The sequence below is a fragment of the Lemur catta genome, chromosome 5 (assembly GCF_020740605.2).
Source record: "Lemur catta isolate mLemCat1 chromosome 5, mLemCat1.pri, whole genome shotgun sequence".
Lineage (NCBI taxonomy): Eukaryota > Metazoa > Chordata > Mammalia > Primates > Lemuridae > Lemur > Lemur catta.
In genome coordinates, this window is record NC_059132.1 from 23,128,908 (window position 1) to 23,144,896 (window position 15,989).

Here is a 15,989-nt window from a genome sequence, read left to right on the forward strand (position 1 = left end):
GAATATGCTCCATATGTCAGGGCACTAATCCTGAAAGTTTTCAAGCTTCTAGTTTTAGAGTCTTCTCAAAGTATTAAGAATGCAACTTAAAAAAACAAAACAAAAAACTCCACCAATAAAACTATCCTTTGTATAGGAAGCAGTCACAGAGCAATGTTCTTTTGAGTCCTCAGATGTGACAGACAAAAGACTAGCAGACCATACATTTTCCTAACTCAAGAAGAGTCTATTATGCTAGCCCAAACTTAGAAATATCAATAACTTGGGTAACTGTGGAAACAAAGTGTCACAACTGGCTACGGTATTAATACATTTTCTCTGACATTGAAGGTATCCTTGATCCCATTTCACGATGACCATGTCCAGTCTGAGAATGTGGCAAGGTGGAGAAGCAAATGCAAAATTTCCAGTTAAGTGTAAAAACAATCAGGTATAAATTCTGATCTCTTGTAAAATGCATTAATGATACTGTTTTTTTTTTAATTTTTATTTATTTATTTATTTTGAGACAGTCTTGATTTGGTGCCCAGGCTAGAGTGCTGTGGCGTCAGCCTAGCTCACAGCAACCTCAAACTCTTGGGCTCAAGCCATCCTCCTACCTTAGCCTCCCAAGTAGCTGGGACTGCAGGCATGCGCCATCATGCCTGGCTAATCTTTCTATTTTTAGTAGCGATGGGGTCTCGCTCTTGCTGAGGCTGGTCTCTTAACTCCTGACCTCATGTGATCCTCCCACCTTGGCCTCCCAGTGTGCTAGGATTACAGGTGTGAGCCACCATGTCCGGCTCTATTGTTTTAAATAAACTTAAAACAATTGTTTCATTTCCCCTAATACAAAACATGGGTTCGTATACTCTGTACAATTGTAACATTTCTTTTCTCATGCCACATGAAACACTCCAAAAACACTTTGCCTTGGAGACTATATCCAATTAATTATACAACCTACAGTTAAAAAAACAAACAAACAAACAAACAACCTTTCTGCATGCCCAAGCATTCAAGCACACACCTCCTTCCCCACTTCAGGGCCTTCAAAAACAAAAAAACTGGTCACCTAAAGTAACTTTGGTAGAGGCACTAAAGAATTTCAGGCAATATCAAAGAGATATCCTCTAAACAAACAAAAACCCACTACACCCAATTTTGAGCCCATCATGTTTGCTTAAAGGTAGGTTAAATAACCTATCCTTTGCACTTTGGATGTAAGTAGCCATAGTTAAACAAGTGGTATTTTTTTTTTAAACTCCTCATTTCAATCCAATGAGACTTACTATGATGACTAAATAGGAAAATCAGACAAATCAGCAACAAATCTAACTTTTAACACCAATACAGTATAAAAGAAATATGTTTGCAAGCTCACCTATTCTACACTCACCCTGCTATACCAGGTTCTCAATCCTTTGGAAATATAAAATGCTTCTGAACTTTCTCTGACACCTATTTTGCATTTAAAGACACCTTTCATCCCAACTATTGGACATTTCTTCCAATGCTCATACTTTCAACAGAAAAATCACAATCTTAGGAATAAGCCTGGAGTTTCAATCAGTAGTTCTCCATGCCTTTGAATCCTTATCTAGAATTCCAGAGGTCTAAAATAAGCATCTATAGCTATTCTAGGACATGTGCTACTTGTCTCTGCTTGTTAACCTGCCCTAGTTTAGTGAAAACTTTGCCAGCCTTCCTTCCATGAAAGTATTCACTCAGCTACATTAATGAAGAATGCTAACAGTAATCTGACTCAAGTTTTAAAAAATATTTTTCTGTCCTCCCTGTGCCCTTTATATTGGGGAAACATATGGGCAGGAAAAGGGAGGTAGCAACTTTAAGTCCCCATATGCTAGTTTTTGGAGAGAAACTACCCTATGAAAACACTGCATTTTATGTGCCTCTTAAAAAGAAAAGGTCAAAGATTCATACCTGTTTCATCCTTGCAGCAGCTCTATTTGAAAACAGAATAGATCTGTCTTTTTGGAAGCAGGATGGGCACATCTCCAGGGCTCGACTGTAAGAATTTTCAGCTTCTATATAATCTGAGGATGATATGATAAAGGATGAACGGTCATTATGATTTTATTCCTGATGGTATTATATTCCATAGGATCTCAGAATGCATAGTTTGCCATTCATAGGACAGAGATTTCAAATAAAAAGATAGTCACGGTCTATTAAGTTCTCTGGACAGTAGAAGTCACTTCCTCCTATCCTCTCTCTTTGAAGAAACAGTGCTTCCTTGCGCCAGTCTCATGAGGTGTGCCTGGCAAACTGACAGCTGAAACTGTTGTCAGTGAAGAGCCCTCAATGCTCAGGGGTCCTAGCATGCCCTAGATGTTCAGCTGTCATTTGACTTAGCAATTTAGAAAGGAGTTTTCAGAGGAGGTTAGGGAACTGGACAGATGAAACAAACTAAACTCTGGAACCCATGGCCTGGGATCAAGAAAAAAATTCCATGTATATGTTTTCATTAAGGCTATTGTGCTTTCATATCGTCAACCTGGCTAAAACTGCATCCATGGAATGTTTGGAGAGAGACATTTTATGGAGCTAAAAGCAACTTTGTAAAAATCAGTATTTAATTCAAGATTTTAAAAGAGAAAATGGTGATAAATTTATATATTCATTGTTATATGAACAATTATGGTCAGGATACTAAGAAAATAGCCTACTCACTCTTTTCTCGGGTTTGAAATATTTAATATTAACATATGAAGAGATATGCTTTCAAAATTAGAAGCATTAGTTTCTAGTAGAAAAAAAGAAATGATAATTAGTATACTAGGCTATAAAAAATTTCAAACCTGAAAATAACTAGGGAAAAATGTTAACACTCTTAGATTTCTGAAGCATATACAGTTTGAGATGTGACAGAAGGCTATTATAAGATCAAATAGTTTCCCCAAATTACTGGAATGAACTGCCAACTTATTTCTAAGCAAATGTAGGAAATGTGGAAGCACATGAAGAAAAAACATCTCTGTACTTAAGCTAGCCAAAGAAAAAAGCACATAAAAGAGCAACACTTCTGAAGCAGTATGCACAATTAAAAAAAAAAAAAAAGAGCAACCAAAGAGCAGGCAAAGTACTTCCCTAGGCCATACTGAAGTGGTCAGCCCTGTCGTCACAGCACTGCAGCAACTGAGGAATGGGGACCCTGCTTTTGCAGCAATGCGGCAAAAAGCCTTTTATCATCCAAGGCTAGTGCTTTCCAAAGCAACAGCTGAAAGGTTTTATCTTCTGGATTAATAGACAGTGGATTACAGAAAAGAAAAACTATGCCTGGGCCAACAGACACATGGTAACTGGTCACGGTCAGCTAAAAACAATTTGGCCTGGTAAAAAACCTAAAATTCCAAGGTGCTGAGAAGCAACATTACTTTGTGAGTAGTTTAGGTTTGCTAGTTGTTTCCAAATGTTCTTAACTATTTCTTCACAGGCTCTAAAACAGGATGAGGAGTCAAGATGACCAGACATCAGTGCTAAAACAGTTATCTTACCTCCTTTCTTAAACTGCTCATTTCCCTCCTCCTTTAGTTTAGTGCTCTCTTCTCTTCTTTTCTGAAAAAGATCAGAGAATTATATAATTTCTCATAATATTATTATAAATGAACAAAAAGGTCCGCTTTCTTTATACACAAATCTATTTAATAGGCTGCAACTGAGTTTTAAGGACTGGATCAGTTTCACCTAAATCTCAAACAGTGATCGAGGAAAAACAGATGACCATCTGGCTAATTATCAAATGTATTCTTGATGTTTAAAACACAAAACCTAGGTTTTCTTGGCATGTTCTTTGCTATCTATGTTACTATCTTTTGCATGGAATGCTAATTCAGGTGTCATTTAATTTCTATTCATTCAGAAATGAAACTAAATAACATACCCGCTTGTCTGCATACCAGTGTAAATTCAATTCTGGCGTCTACTACTTACTATAATAGTTGCACGATCTTGGACAAATTTCAAAATCTTTCTGAGCCTTAGCTTCTTCATCTAAAACATGAAGCTTTAATAGTTTTATGGACTAATATTTAATGGATTAATGTGATAATGTATGTAAAGCCTCCAACACAGTGACTAGCAAGGACTCAGTAAATATACACTGGTTTTTTTCTGTAAAAGAAGTAATTTAATACTGTATGGAGACATACAAGTATGGTGGGAGAATGGATTAGGGGGCACAAGCCAAGTCTGCAAGGTCAGGGCACTGTGCTGTCAGCAGGCTAACAGGGAAATTTAAAGAAACCTAAATAAATCTCTCTTTTCTTAGCTTCTTCAAACTAACTAAATTCACACAGATGGCTAAACACCCACCAAACACAAAGGCAGAGAGAAAGTTATCCTGCAAAGCAAAGATGACACGTGCTGAGTCTATCCATGCTTCTTCCCAAACATCTTAACAATATGGTTGGCACAAGCCGAACTGGCAGAAGAGTCTGTCTGCCTGCCACTTTTGACAGAGCTTTTTTTTTTTAAAACAGAGAGTCCCCTCTAATTCTTCCCTCCCTTTTCTTTCCTTTCTTTCTTTTAAAGAGATGGGGTCTCACTAAGTTGCCTGGCTGGAGTGTAGTGGCTATTCAAAGGCACCATCATGATGTACTACAACCTTGAACTCCTGGGCTCAAGTGATCCTTCTGCCTCAGACTCCTGCGTAGCTGGACTATAGGCACACAACACCAGGCCCAGCTAACTCCCCTTCATTTTTGAAGCTTCTAATTAAATAAAAACTTTAAAGGGAGAAAATATAGTTAGCAGGGTATTTCATACACAGGAGAAGCCTGGAGCCTGAACAATTGGTACTCTTAACATAAGGAACCAAAGTAAAAATATTATTTCTCTGAAAAAGATTTGTAAATGTGCTATTGCTGAGATCACAGTGTTTCCCAAATGCCTTATTATTATACTGTGGATAAAACAGAGCACTTGATGAATGTCAATAAAGGAAATAAAAGGTAAGTATAAACTGAACCTAGTTTTTATGGTATCTACTATGTGCCAGACACACAGCAGATACAAATCCTAATTCATTTACAATATAACATATATGAGGAAGGGCTATTCTAAGGAAATTCAGAAAAAATAAAATGGATAGTGGTGATGGTGGGAATCAAAATATAAGAATGTGGCCATATTTGCCTAGCACTACCCACAAGAAAGGTGCTTAGATTGTAATGATCCCTACTGTATTAGTTTAGGGTTTTTGGATGCAACAAAGACTACCTTAAGCAAACAATTTTAAGGGGCACAGGTTTATTGGAAAGATATTGGGGGGTCACAGAGTCAATGGGAGGCTTGAAGAACAGGCTTAGAAAATAGGTAGAATCAAGGCAGCTCCGTTAAGTCAAGAAGCAGAAAGCGTGAGTGCCTTTCTGTGAGAGAATCTGGCCAGGACAGGGCTGCAATGGTAGCAAATAAATTCTAAACATTCCCTTTTCTTTGTTTTATTTGATCTAGATTCAAGGTCTTGGCTGGAAACATCCAATAAGCCAAGCATAGGTCACGTGACCTATGGAGGGATAGAGGCTACTGCCACTCAACAAGATTACAACACAGGAGAATTCCTCCAAACAGGAAGGGGAGTTGGATGCTGGAGAGCCAAAAAAACAGAACAAATCCAGTTAGCAGTTATTTGAAAAATGGAAATTCTTTAGAGAGGGGTAATTCATCAAGTTACTAGAGCTTAATGCTCATCCTTTAAGAACTTTCTATTTCCTCTGCTTTAACTTTAATCTCAAGCAACTTTCTGATCCATAATCTGTTCTTCAGAGTCAACTCATCAGGAATGCTCTATGAACAGGTGAATCACTCAGACTGCCAGATGAGGCTCTTGTGAAGTGTGTGTGTAAGAGTGTGTGTGTGTGTGTGTGTGTGTGTGTGTGTGTGTGTGTGTTTTAGGAGACCAATCATTCTTTGGTAAATTTATAACATCAGGTTCCCAGTTGGCAAAGCCTAGACCCAACATACACTCAGAAGGGACTTACTGATAAGGAGCAGCCACCCTCAGAAAAGCTCACCATGTCTTTTTAACTAGGAGGGAGGACTAAAAGTTGAACTAGCAAAGTGAAGGGCTCCAGAACATAATTCTGAGGTTAATTATTCTAAGGAAGGCATCTTACTGTTTTGGCTGATAAACCACAACCCAGTGGCCCATTAAGCACTAAACACAGGGAAAGAGCTGCTGCTTCCCTCTCCACAGATTGTACAAATTGAGGATTAATGCAATTATCAATATCATGTTGAACATCTCCTTGGAAACAGCTAAAAATAGCACCTGAAAGAGAAAGTTGAATGACTCCCAGCTGTGCCAAGAGCTTTGTACTTGATCCCAGTACAAAGACCAGGGTTTATTCTGCAGCCTGAATATACTCTTTCTCCAAAGGATGACATGCATATTGTATTAATATAATGTTACTGGAATTCAAGGACAGATTTTATAGTATATGGGTCTTACTTTGCATGCTAAGTGCCAGGAGCATTTATACATACATGAGCTGGTTGTGCTGCTATTCTGCAGCACTATCAGAGGCAAATCTTTCCAGGTTTTGTTCTACGAACAGAAGCTTCTACTGTGGTTAGGAGCCCTCTCAAACGCCTCCACAATGCCTTTTAACACATTCCAGGGAGGCCTCGCAGGGAAACATCTGCTCTTGAATTATACTTCTAACAGAAATGGGATCCAAAGCAATTGTACAGGGCTCTACTCAGTACTCCTCCCCATCACTGAAACTCAGGGGGAAATAATGACATTATTCTGCATTGTAAATCATCATAGGAACTGCCAAGGAAAACCCCAAATAGACAATGCCCTCAACAAATAAAATTTATTTCAACAGTTGCTGGAAGAACCACAAACTTCTCAGCTTGGTATTCAAAATTTAGTACAACCTACACCATTATAGCATCTCACTGCTTAAAATCTGCTGTTGCACACACTAGTTCATTAATTTTTCAAGACAATTCTGAGAGGTGAGCATGGAGGTCTTTACCCATTTTACAGGTGAGAAAATCAAGATTTAGAACTCTCTTGTTCTTTATACTACATCAAACTTCTATTCCACCCTACCTAACCTATCTCATGTTACTAACCAATACTAGGCAACCCTTCTAGAGTCGCATCTCATTATTCTCTCTCAAAACTTACCATGCTTATTCTTCATTCCATCTGTTTGCTTATGCATCTCTACCTTGGAATGCTCTTCCATATCCTCCTCCCAACTCCCCAAACAAAATATTCCTTAGTTTTCAAAGTCCAGCACAAACCATATTTCCTTCCCAGGGCAACCTTTCACTTCCTTTCCCACAGGATCTTTCTTTGAATGCAGACTTTGGGAGGAGGCCAAGGCAGGAGGATTGCTTCAGGCCAGGAGTTCAAGGCCAGCCTGGGCAAGATAGGAAGACCTCATCTCTACAAAAAATTTTAAAAAATTAGCCAGTGTGGTGATGCATGCCTGTAGTCCCAGCTACTCAGGAGGCTGAGGCAGGAGAATCACTTGAGCCCAGGAGTTTGAGGCTGCAGTGAGCTATGATCATAGCACTGCATTCCTGCCTGGCTGACAGAGCAAGACCCTATCTCTAAAAAAATAAAAAAGAAAAAAGAAATAAAAAATGATTTCAAAATAAAAAGTTAAAATGGAACACGCTACTTGGCAAATCATTTTCATCCTTGAAGGGCTAAATACAACATCTCCAGTAAAGATTTTAAATTCCTACATCAGTAATGACAGTTATTGAACATATTTATGGCACATAATACATAATGTGCAGGTGCTGTGCTAAGTGCTTAGGAACACAATAGTACACAGGATAAGGCTCTACCTATTGCCCACCACACTTACATGCTAACTGGAGTATGTTGATAAAACATGAAACTGCCTAAAATAAAAATATAAACATAGTTACGTGTCTCCCTAGCTCAACTGTAAATTTCTTGACACAGGAAACCATTTTCTTTAGGAAAACTAATTTTGACTATTTATTGAGGGTATTAATAAATGTCTGCTGAACGAATGACTCAATTTCCAGAATTACCCTGAATCTGTAGCATATATGTCTTAATTTTCATTTATCTGAAAAGGAAATGGGGGTGAAAACTATCACAAGTGTCCTTTCTGAAGAATGAAATTAGAGTATCAAGGATTTTAAAATGATGTAGTGCTTTGTATAAAGAAGATAAATTACAATACTGGTTAGGATGAAAAATGATATCATAGTACTGCTAAGTGAAGACTCTTCCTGTAAAGCAAATAACCATAACTTGGCTATAATCTTACCTTGCCAATTCATATTTTCTAATACAGTAATCCTGTTTGCTTAGATCACCTACACTAGATTTGATGTCTGATTCCATGGCTGTATAATTCATATCATTCAATGAGCTAAAACTCATAGAAGTACATATCACAGTCTCCGCCCATAAGCAGAGACTGAATAAATACCAGATGAATGTGAACTTTTCACATCAGTACCTTATATTAAACAGCTAAAGTGTGGAATATTATGTGCCACACATTGTGCTAAAAGCTTTATGGATGAATTCACTTGTTTAAAATATTAGAAAGGAGCTGGAATTTTATTTTTTTAATGAACAACAAAACTCCCCCAAAACTGAAGCTAGAGAACTTCAACTGATATAATTTTAAATCTTGTGGTAACCTGGCAAAAATGTTAAGAGACTGCTCCTCTATTCCCTTACAAATAAACCATTCTCTAACAGAGACTCTATAATGCAGTGGCTGGCTAGAATATTCCTTTCACTTTATGTCAGTGAATACAACATAAACACACTTGATGTGGAGCTTTCAAGTATATATCCCTTCTATCATTATTAAATGATAAAAACTTGCATTAAATGCATTAAAAAATAATCTCTTCATAATCCCCTGATGAACATGTGTTTAACAGACAAACAGGGAGAAAGCCCAGAGCTTCAGGCCAGCAAGTCGATGGCCATATTATACATCTATCAGCAGCTCTCTGCTTCCCTCTGCAGCTTTGTGAAGTAATTGCTACAAAATAAAACATAAATTTAAGTCAAGCACAGTACCCAGAGATCAATAGTCTGAGTAAAAAGGAGAGTAAAGAGAGCTACATACTCACGAATGTGCTGGAAAATGGAAGCACATGCAACAAAATTTTCTGCTTTAGTCCTATCTAGGTGGAATGAGACAACTACTCTTGGAATGCAAATACTGAAAGGGCTAGGGACACCAGTCCTACAAATTATTCTGAAGGGAATTCTTTACCACCCCCCAAAAAGAAAGAAAAAGAGCTTTCAGCTTTGTTTTCTCTGAAATCAGACATCGTTTGCTTTTCACACATGGGCACATTTATTCTTTCCACAAGTCACTTTTATAGGCCCTCTAGGAAGTCACGAGGGAAGATCTTTGGATCGAAGCTACAATTAGAACCTGGCTCTCATTAAGTCTTATCCTTCTGAGGAAAAACGACTGATCTCGGAGGAATTAATCTTGGAAATATTTCCTGGTTTCTTCACTCAGAAGATTCTATTTCCCAAAACTCAAAAAATTTTCTATTTTGCTATTGCTTAAATTCTACCTAAAAAGTCATTTTTAGACCTTGAGCACAGATGTAGATAAAAGAAAACCTCCTGTTTAGTTCTGATATTGGATGCACTGGTTAGGTCAATACTTCTTGTTTTGGACACTTAGTCATTTGTGTCTGTCTGGCTCTCTGTTTCCCAGTGTGGCCACAGTTCTTCCTATGCCAAAATTACCTGGGGATGCCTATTAACAAAGTAGTGCCTGGTCACCACCTCACAGGTTTGTGCTATCAGACACTTCTCAGGGCTTTGCATGGTTAATAAGTTTCCTGTGATTCTTAGGCACAATAAAGTTTGACAATCACTGATCTACACAAAGTGATCTTCCTTAATAAACATAGGAAATAATGAATGTCACTTTAACTTTTCTACCAGCAAATACTGTAAACACATCCCATTAACTTCTAAAAGTTTTAGAGCAAGCAGCCCTTATTTTCTCTGATTTAAACTCAGAGTCAGAAATCTAAGGTCCCTCCCAGCTCATAAATTCCAAGATTTGATTCAATCACTTGCCAATAGCATTAAGCACAATACCGGTGACTCTAAGAAGTTAATAAAAATGGCAACCTTAGTTCCAAAGGATGCCCATTAGAAATGAAAGGAAAGAGAAACAACAAAAACAGAAAGGGTTTGCTCACTGGCCAGGTGCAGTGGCTCATGCCTGTAATCCTAGCACTCTGGGAGGATCCCTTGAGCTCAGGACTCTGAGACCAGCCTGAGCCCTGGGCAAGAGTGAGACCACTGTCTCGACTAAAAATAGAAAAAATTAGCTGGGCATGGTAGGCATAGTCCCAGCTACTCGGGAGGCTGAGGCAGGAGGGACACTTGAGCCCAGGAGTTTGAGGTTGCTGTGAGCTAGGCTGACACCTTGCTCTGGTGACAGAGCAAGACACTGTCTCAAAAAAAAAAAAAAAAAAAGGGTTTGCTCATAAAGTTAACAGGAATATGCAGGCCACTAAAGAAGTTACTGAAAACTTTCTGAAAGCAACCAAGAGAGTAATCCCTGCAAACATGCTCACAGTTATAACCCTTGATAAGATTATAAAAATAATACCATGAGGTGGCAGAAACATGGAAATCCAAAGGATTAAATAATGTGGAATTTAGGAAAAATAACAGGGATAGGGAGGGGAAATGAAACATAACTTCTGTTCTAAATTGAAACTTCTCTTCTAAACTTTGATAATTAAAGTTTCTCCTAGTTAAAGAGGAAACAGCCTTAAAGGAAAGAATAATCCTTTATACATTTTCAGAGCCTAATAAAAATTTTTTAAAATCCCAGATATCATGCATTCTGAGTCCATGTTCACCAAGCAACAGACCTTTGGATCCCTTACTTAAAAGGATCTATGCAAGTACCATGTACAAACAACTGGTGACAGGGAGCAAGCCCATTAAAATAACTAAATCTGCATTTTGGCTTAACAAATTAAAAACTTTTTTGTTTGCAGACAAGAATTAAATCACCAGAGTCCCGATGAACTCAAAGTCCCTTCATCTTCTTCATATTAGTAAAGGCCACCACCATCCATCCAGTGCTGAAGCCAAGGAATCATCCTAATTTCCCACTCCATCCCTCTAATCAAATCCACCAGTATGTCTTGTCAATTTTACTTCTAAAATATATCCTGAAATCTTTCATTTAGCTTCAGATCCACAGTTCAAGCTACCATGATCTTTGCCTAGTTACTGCATCAGGCCCTCACTGGTCTCCACTGTTCCATTCATGTCCCTCCCCTACCCCCAAACCCTCCATCCTAGGCACAAGAACCTAAATTCTTTTATTAAAATGTTAATAACTTCTGTCTCTCCCCTGGCTTAAAATTACCCAACTGTTTCCTACTGCACTTGGAATAAACTTCAAATTCTTTACCATGGTTTATGAACCGTTCCATAACCAGACCCTTGCTTACTCTATCACTCCACTCTCTTCTTAACTACCATGCTCCAGCTCTTCCATTCCTGGAACACACCAAGAAAACACCAAGCTTGTTGCTTCCTTAGGGCCTTTATGTTAATACAAACTGCTCTTTATCTAGAATGCTCTCACACTGTCACATGCTTGGCTCATTTCCGCACCCCTGCTCCAAGTCTCTGCTGATAGCCCACCTCTCCAGAGAGGCCTTTCTTGACTAGCCAATCTCAAGTAGTCCTCTTCATCTGTCTTAGTCTGTTCAGGCTGCTATAACAAAATAACACAGAATGGGTAATTTATAAATAATAAAATTTTTTTCACTGTTCTAGAGGCTGGGAAATCCAAGATGGAGGCATTAGCAGATTCAGTGTCTGGTAAGGGGTTGTTCTCAGCTTCCAAGATGGTGTCTTCTTGCTGTGCCTTCACGTGGTGAAACTAGGGGTGGAAGGGGAATGGAAGGGCCACACAGGCTCCCTCAAGCCAAAATTCATGTTGAAACCTAATCCCCTTTGTGGTAATAATTAAGAGATGGGGGACCTTTTGGGATGTGATTAAATCACGAGGGCTCTGTCCTCATGAGTGGGATTAGTGCCCTTATAAAAGAGGTTGAAGGGAGTGGCCTTGCCCCTTCCACCATCGAGGACACAGAAGGTACCATCTGTGAGGAACAGGTCCTCACTGGACACTGCAGCTGCTAGCACCTTGATCTTGGACTTCCTAGACTCCAGAATTGCAAGTAATAAATTCCTATAGATTATAAATTACCCATTTATAATTTGTATTTTGTTATAGCAGCACAAAGATAGTATATTTGTATGATATTATCATAGCAATAATTCTCATCTGCTGCTAGATCTGTACTTCACCTCACCCAAACCTTTCAGAATCACTTATTTCCCTCAAATATCTAGTACATCGCAAATGTTAGCTAAAATCCCATTCCTGTGGGTAGTCAGGTCTACATTTAAGCTTTCACAGCTAAGATTTGCTGTTGAAATAAACACACACATACACTGTGCTCTCATGAAGAGATCTTCCCTGTTTTTACCAAATCTTAACTGCTTTTCTCCTCCGTTACTCTTGATTTCTGAATTCTACTGAGAAGTGACACACTACTTGAGTCTGAATTATCTTCCCAGACACAAGCTTGATTAACAGACCTTGGCTATTGATACTGTGCCCAAAGAGAAACTTTTATTTAACAAATAGACCCTACAGCAGTGGTGTCCGACCTTCCTGGCACCAGGGACTGGTTTCACGGAAGACAATTTTTCCAAGGGGAGGGATGGGGGAGCTCGGCAGTGATAAAGATAAAGCTTCGCTCGCTTGCCCACTGCTCACCTTCTGCTGTGTGGCCTGACAATTTTTCCACCAAAGGTGGGGACAGAGCTCAGGCAGTGATGCGTGGCCCAGTTCCTAACAGGCCACAGACTGGTACTAGGCCATGGTCTGGGAGTTGGGGACTGCAGCATAGGATAGTACTTCTTTCCCAAATCCTTAGAGGTCAGCTTTATGTGCTTTTTTTGTAGAATGTACACTAGTTGTAAAGAATCAATGTTTATTTATTTATATTCTCAAAATGGAATCAACTTTTTTTGTTGTTATTCATTATAAATGTAATATATGTCTGCTATTAAAAATAAAATATTACAAAATTACATTAAATATAAATAAAAATCCCTAATAATCACACCCCTCAAAGCTACTACTTATACTTTGGTGTATACCCTTCCAGACTTTTATATATGAACATATTTTCACATAGTTTTTTAACTTAAAAGGAATCACCATTGTTGTATAACCTGTTTAATTCATTTAACATTGTATTACATGGATCTTTCCACATCAATGCCTAAGATTTATCTTTCTATTTAACAACTGCATTGTATACTGTACAAAGATGACAAAAAATTTAAATAATACTTGGAGAAAAACACACTGTTTCTCTCCTACCCTCATGATACTTCTGACACCAGATGTGAGAGTTTCTTCCACACCAGGCAGTTCTCCAGTGGACACCAACTGGGTGGCCTATAATTCAATTCAATTCTGACACTATTTACCTGGAAATAGTATCAGATCCCACAATTTAAGGGCTCAGTCCCATAATACTGGTCCCACTTCATATGTTAATCACAAGTCCCAGGTTGTGACCTATTCTGACTGGTTACCAAAGGGTTCTTTCCTATCATCCTCCTCCTTGGATTCAATAACTTGCTAGAATGGCTCACAGAACTCAGGGAAACACTTTCCTTGTGATTTAGCAGTTCATTATAAAGGGTACTGAAAGGGTACACATGAACAGCCAGGTGAAGAGATGCACAGGCAATGTGTGGGAGAAGGGGCAAAGAGCTTTCTCGTATCACCCTCCTAGCACCTCCATAGGGCTCTGTGACAGGCACAAAGACCCGTCCCTTTTAGGGACAAAGACCAGATATATTTATTATACCAGAAATACGTCTGTTCAACATTTTCTAACTTTCCAAAATCATGAATGATGCTGCAACACATCTATGTATATACATTTGTGCATTTCTCTAATAATTTCCTTAAAACAAATAATTAGAAAAGAATCAGGGGTTTAAAGCCATGTTGTCCAATATGGTAGCCACTAGCCACATGTGACTATTTAAATTAACTTAATTAAAATAAAATTCAGTTTCTCAGCTGTACTAGCTACATGTCAAGCGCTCAACAGCCATATGTGGCCAGTGGCTACCATATTGGACACTGCAGTGTCAAAACTCATTGAACTGTACACATTAGAACTCATACATTGTTTCACTATATGTAAATTATATCTCAATTTTTAAAAGAGTGAAAAAAGTATTGTGCTATTTAGATTAAATTTATAGGCCATAAAAACAATTCAATTAAAAATATTTATAGAATTTAAAATAGATTTCCTGGCCTAGGAGACCATAAAACAGTTTTACTAAATGAGAAGTGGAGAGCAGAGTATGTGACACTTTGAGCCAAACCACTTGATTGTTAAACCCAGATGGTGTTAGAAAATTCACTATGATACTAGGGCAAAATATATTAAGGTATCAGAAAAGCACTGCCAACTTTTAACACATACTTTTAATCAATGTTTCTAAAAGCCTGAAACCTGAACACAGAAGTCACTTTCTGGAACATCATTTCTCTAATGTTATGAAACAGTACTTGATTTAATTATCTAAGCCATATTTTTTCAGGTAGCTTATGTAATTGGCTCATTTTTGCCCTTTATCCTCCTCTTCTGGTGGAGCACACTGGCACAAAAGCTAATACTGTCACATTATAACCAGCTGATTTGATAATGAAAAGTGCCTAAGGAGAGATAAAGAGAAGATGTCCTCCCCATCTCATGCTACCACCCCACCCCCACTATTATGTTGCACATTTATCTCAACCTATTACCAATCTACACAACCTGTTCAGTGAGTGAGCTCTTTAGTGGCATAAACTATGATCTCATTTAAGTTCTTTGCAGACAAACTCAGATATTATGATAACTCTTCAAAGACTATTTTGCTTGTGAGATCAGAAGGAAGGATATGTGGAGGACAGTCGGACTTATCTCCAAAAGTGAAGGCTTGCCTGTTAAGGATGTGGCCCAGGGTCAAAGAAGCAAGAAACTGAACATTTTATTAGTGTATCTGCTTTGTAGGAAGAGAGATGTTTTTGTCATTAAATTCTACATTATACTTTGGCTTTGGAATCAAATAGATATCGATTTGAGAATCAGTTCTGACATTTCTTAGGTGTTTCATATTGGGCAAGTTACTTTACCACTCTAAGCTCTGTTTCCTTATGGGGAATAATAACAGTATGTATCTCATAGGTGTGTTGTGAGGATTAAATGAAAACACAAGTAACATTTTAAGCTCAGTGGCTGGCACATTATAGATGTTCACCAAATGACTGCCCCTATCATCCACAATTCTGTTCTTTGAGACCCAATCACTGTTCTCTGTAACCAAAACAGCACCAAGATATTCAGGCAGTCATACTTTGCTAACAAAGGATCAACATAAACAGGAAGCATATCTGATCCTAAACAGTCTTACAAAAAATGTTCATTGCAGAAATTTTAGCAATCATAGAAAAGGTCATAAAAGAAAGCTACAGGAGCCTGATGCAGTGGCTCACACCTGTAATTCTAGCACTTTGGGAGGCCAAGGTGGAAGGATCGCTCCAGGCCAGGAGTTAGAGACCAGTGTGGGCAATAGTGAGACCCCATCTCTACAAAAAATAGAAAAATTAGCTGGGCATGGAGGTGTGCGCCTGTAGTCCTGGCTATGTGGGAGGCTGAGGTGGGAAGACTGCTTGTACCAAGGAGTTCAGGGCTGTAGTGAGCTGTGTTCCTGCCACTGCACTCCAGCCTAGGTAACAGAGCAAGATCCCATCTCTAAAAATAAAGGAAAGCTAAAAGGTGTGTATTATACATACACACACACACACACACACACACACACACACACGTCGAAAATAAGTACATAAAAGGACAGTTATGTTACAGACTCCTGA

The 15,989-nt window shown here is 38.4% G+C and overlaps 1 protein-coding gene across 2 annotated transcripts in view; it reads right to left on the bottom strand.

Moving 5' to 3' along the window:
• The window catches only part of TTC1 (tetratricopeptide repeat domain 1), a 30,044-nt gene that overhangs the window by 12,303 nt on the left and 1,752 nt on the right, over positions 1–15,989 (bottom strand). For both annotated transcript variants that reach the window (XM_045551259.1, XM_045551260.1), the window contains exons 3-4: positions 3,498–3,558; positions 1,924–2,036 (exon numbers count right to left, since the gene is read on the bottom strand). In XM_045551259.1, the coding sequence (XP_045407215.1) occupies positions 1,924–2,036; positions 3,498–3,558 (174 nt within the window). The remainder of the gene's footprint in view (positions 1–1,923; positions 2,037–3,497; positions 3,559–15,989) is intronic.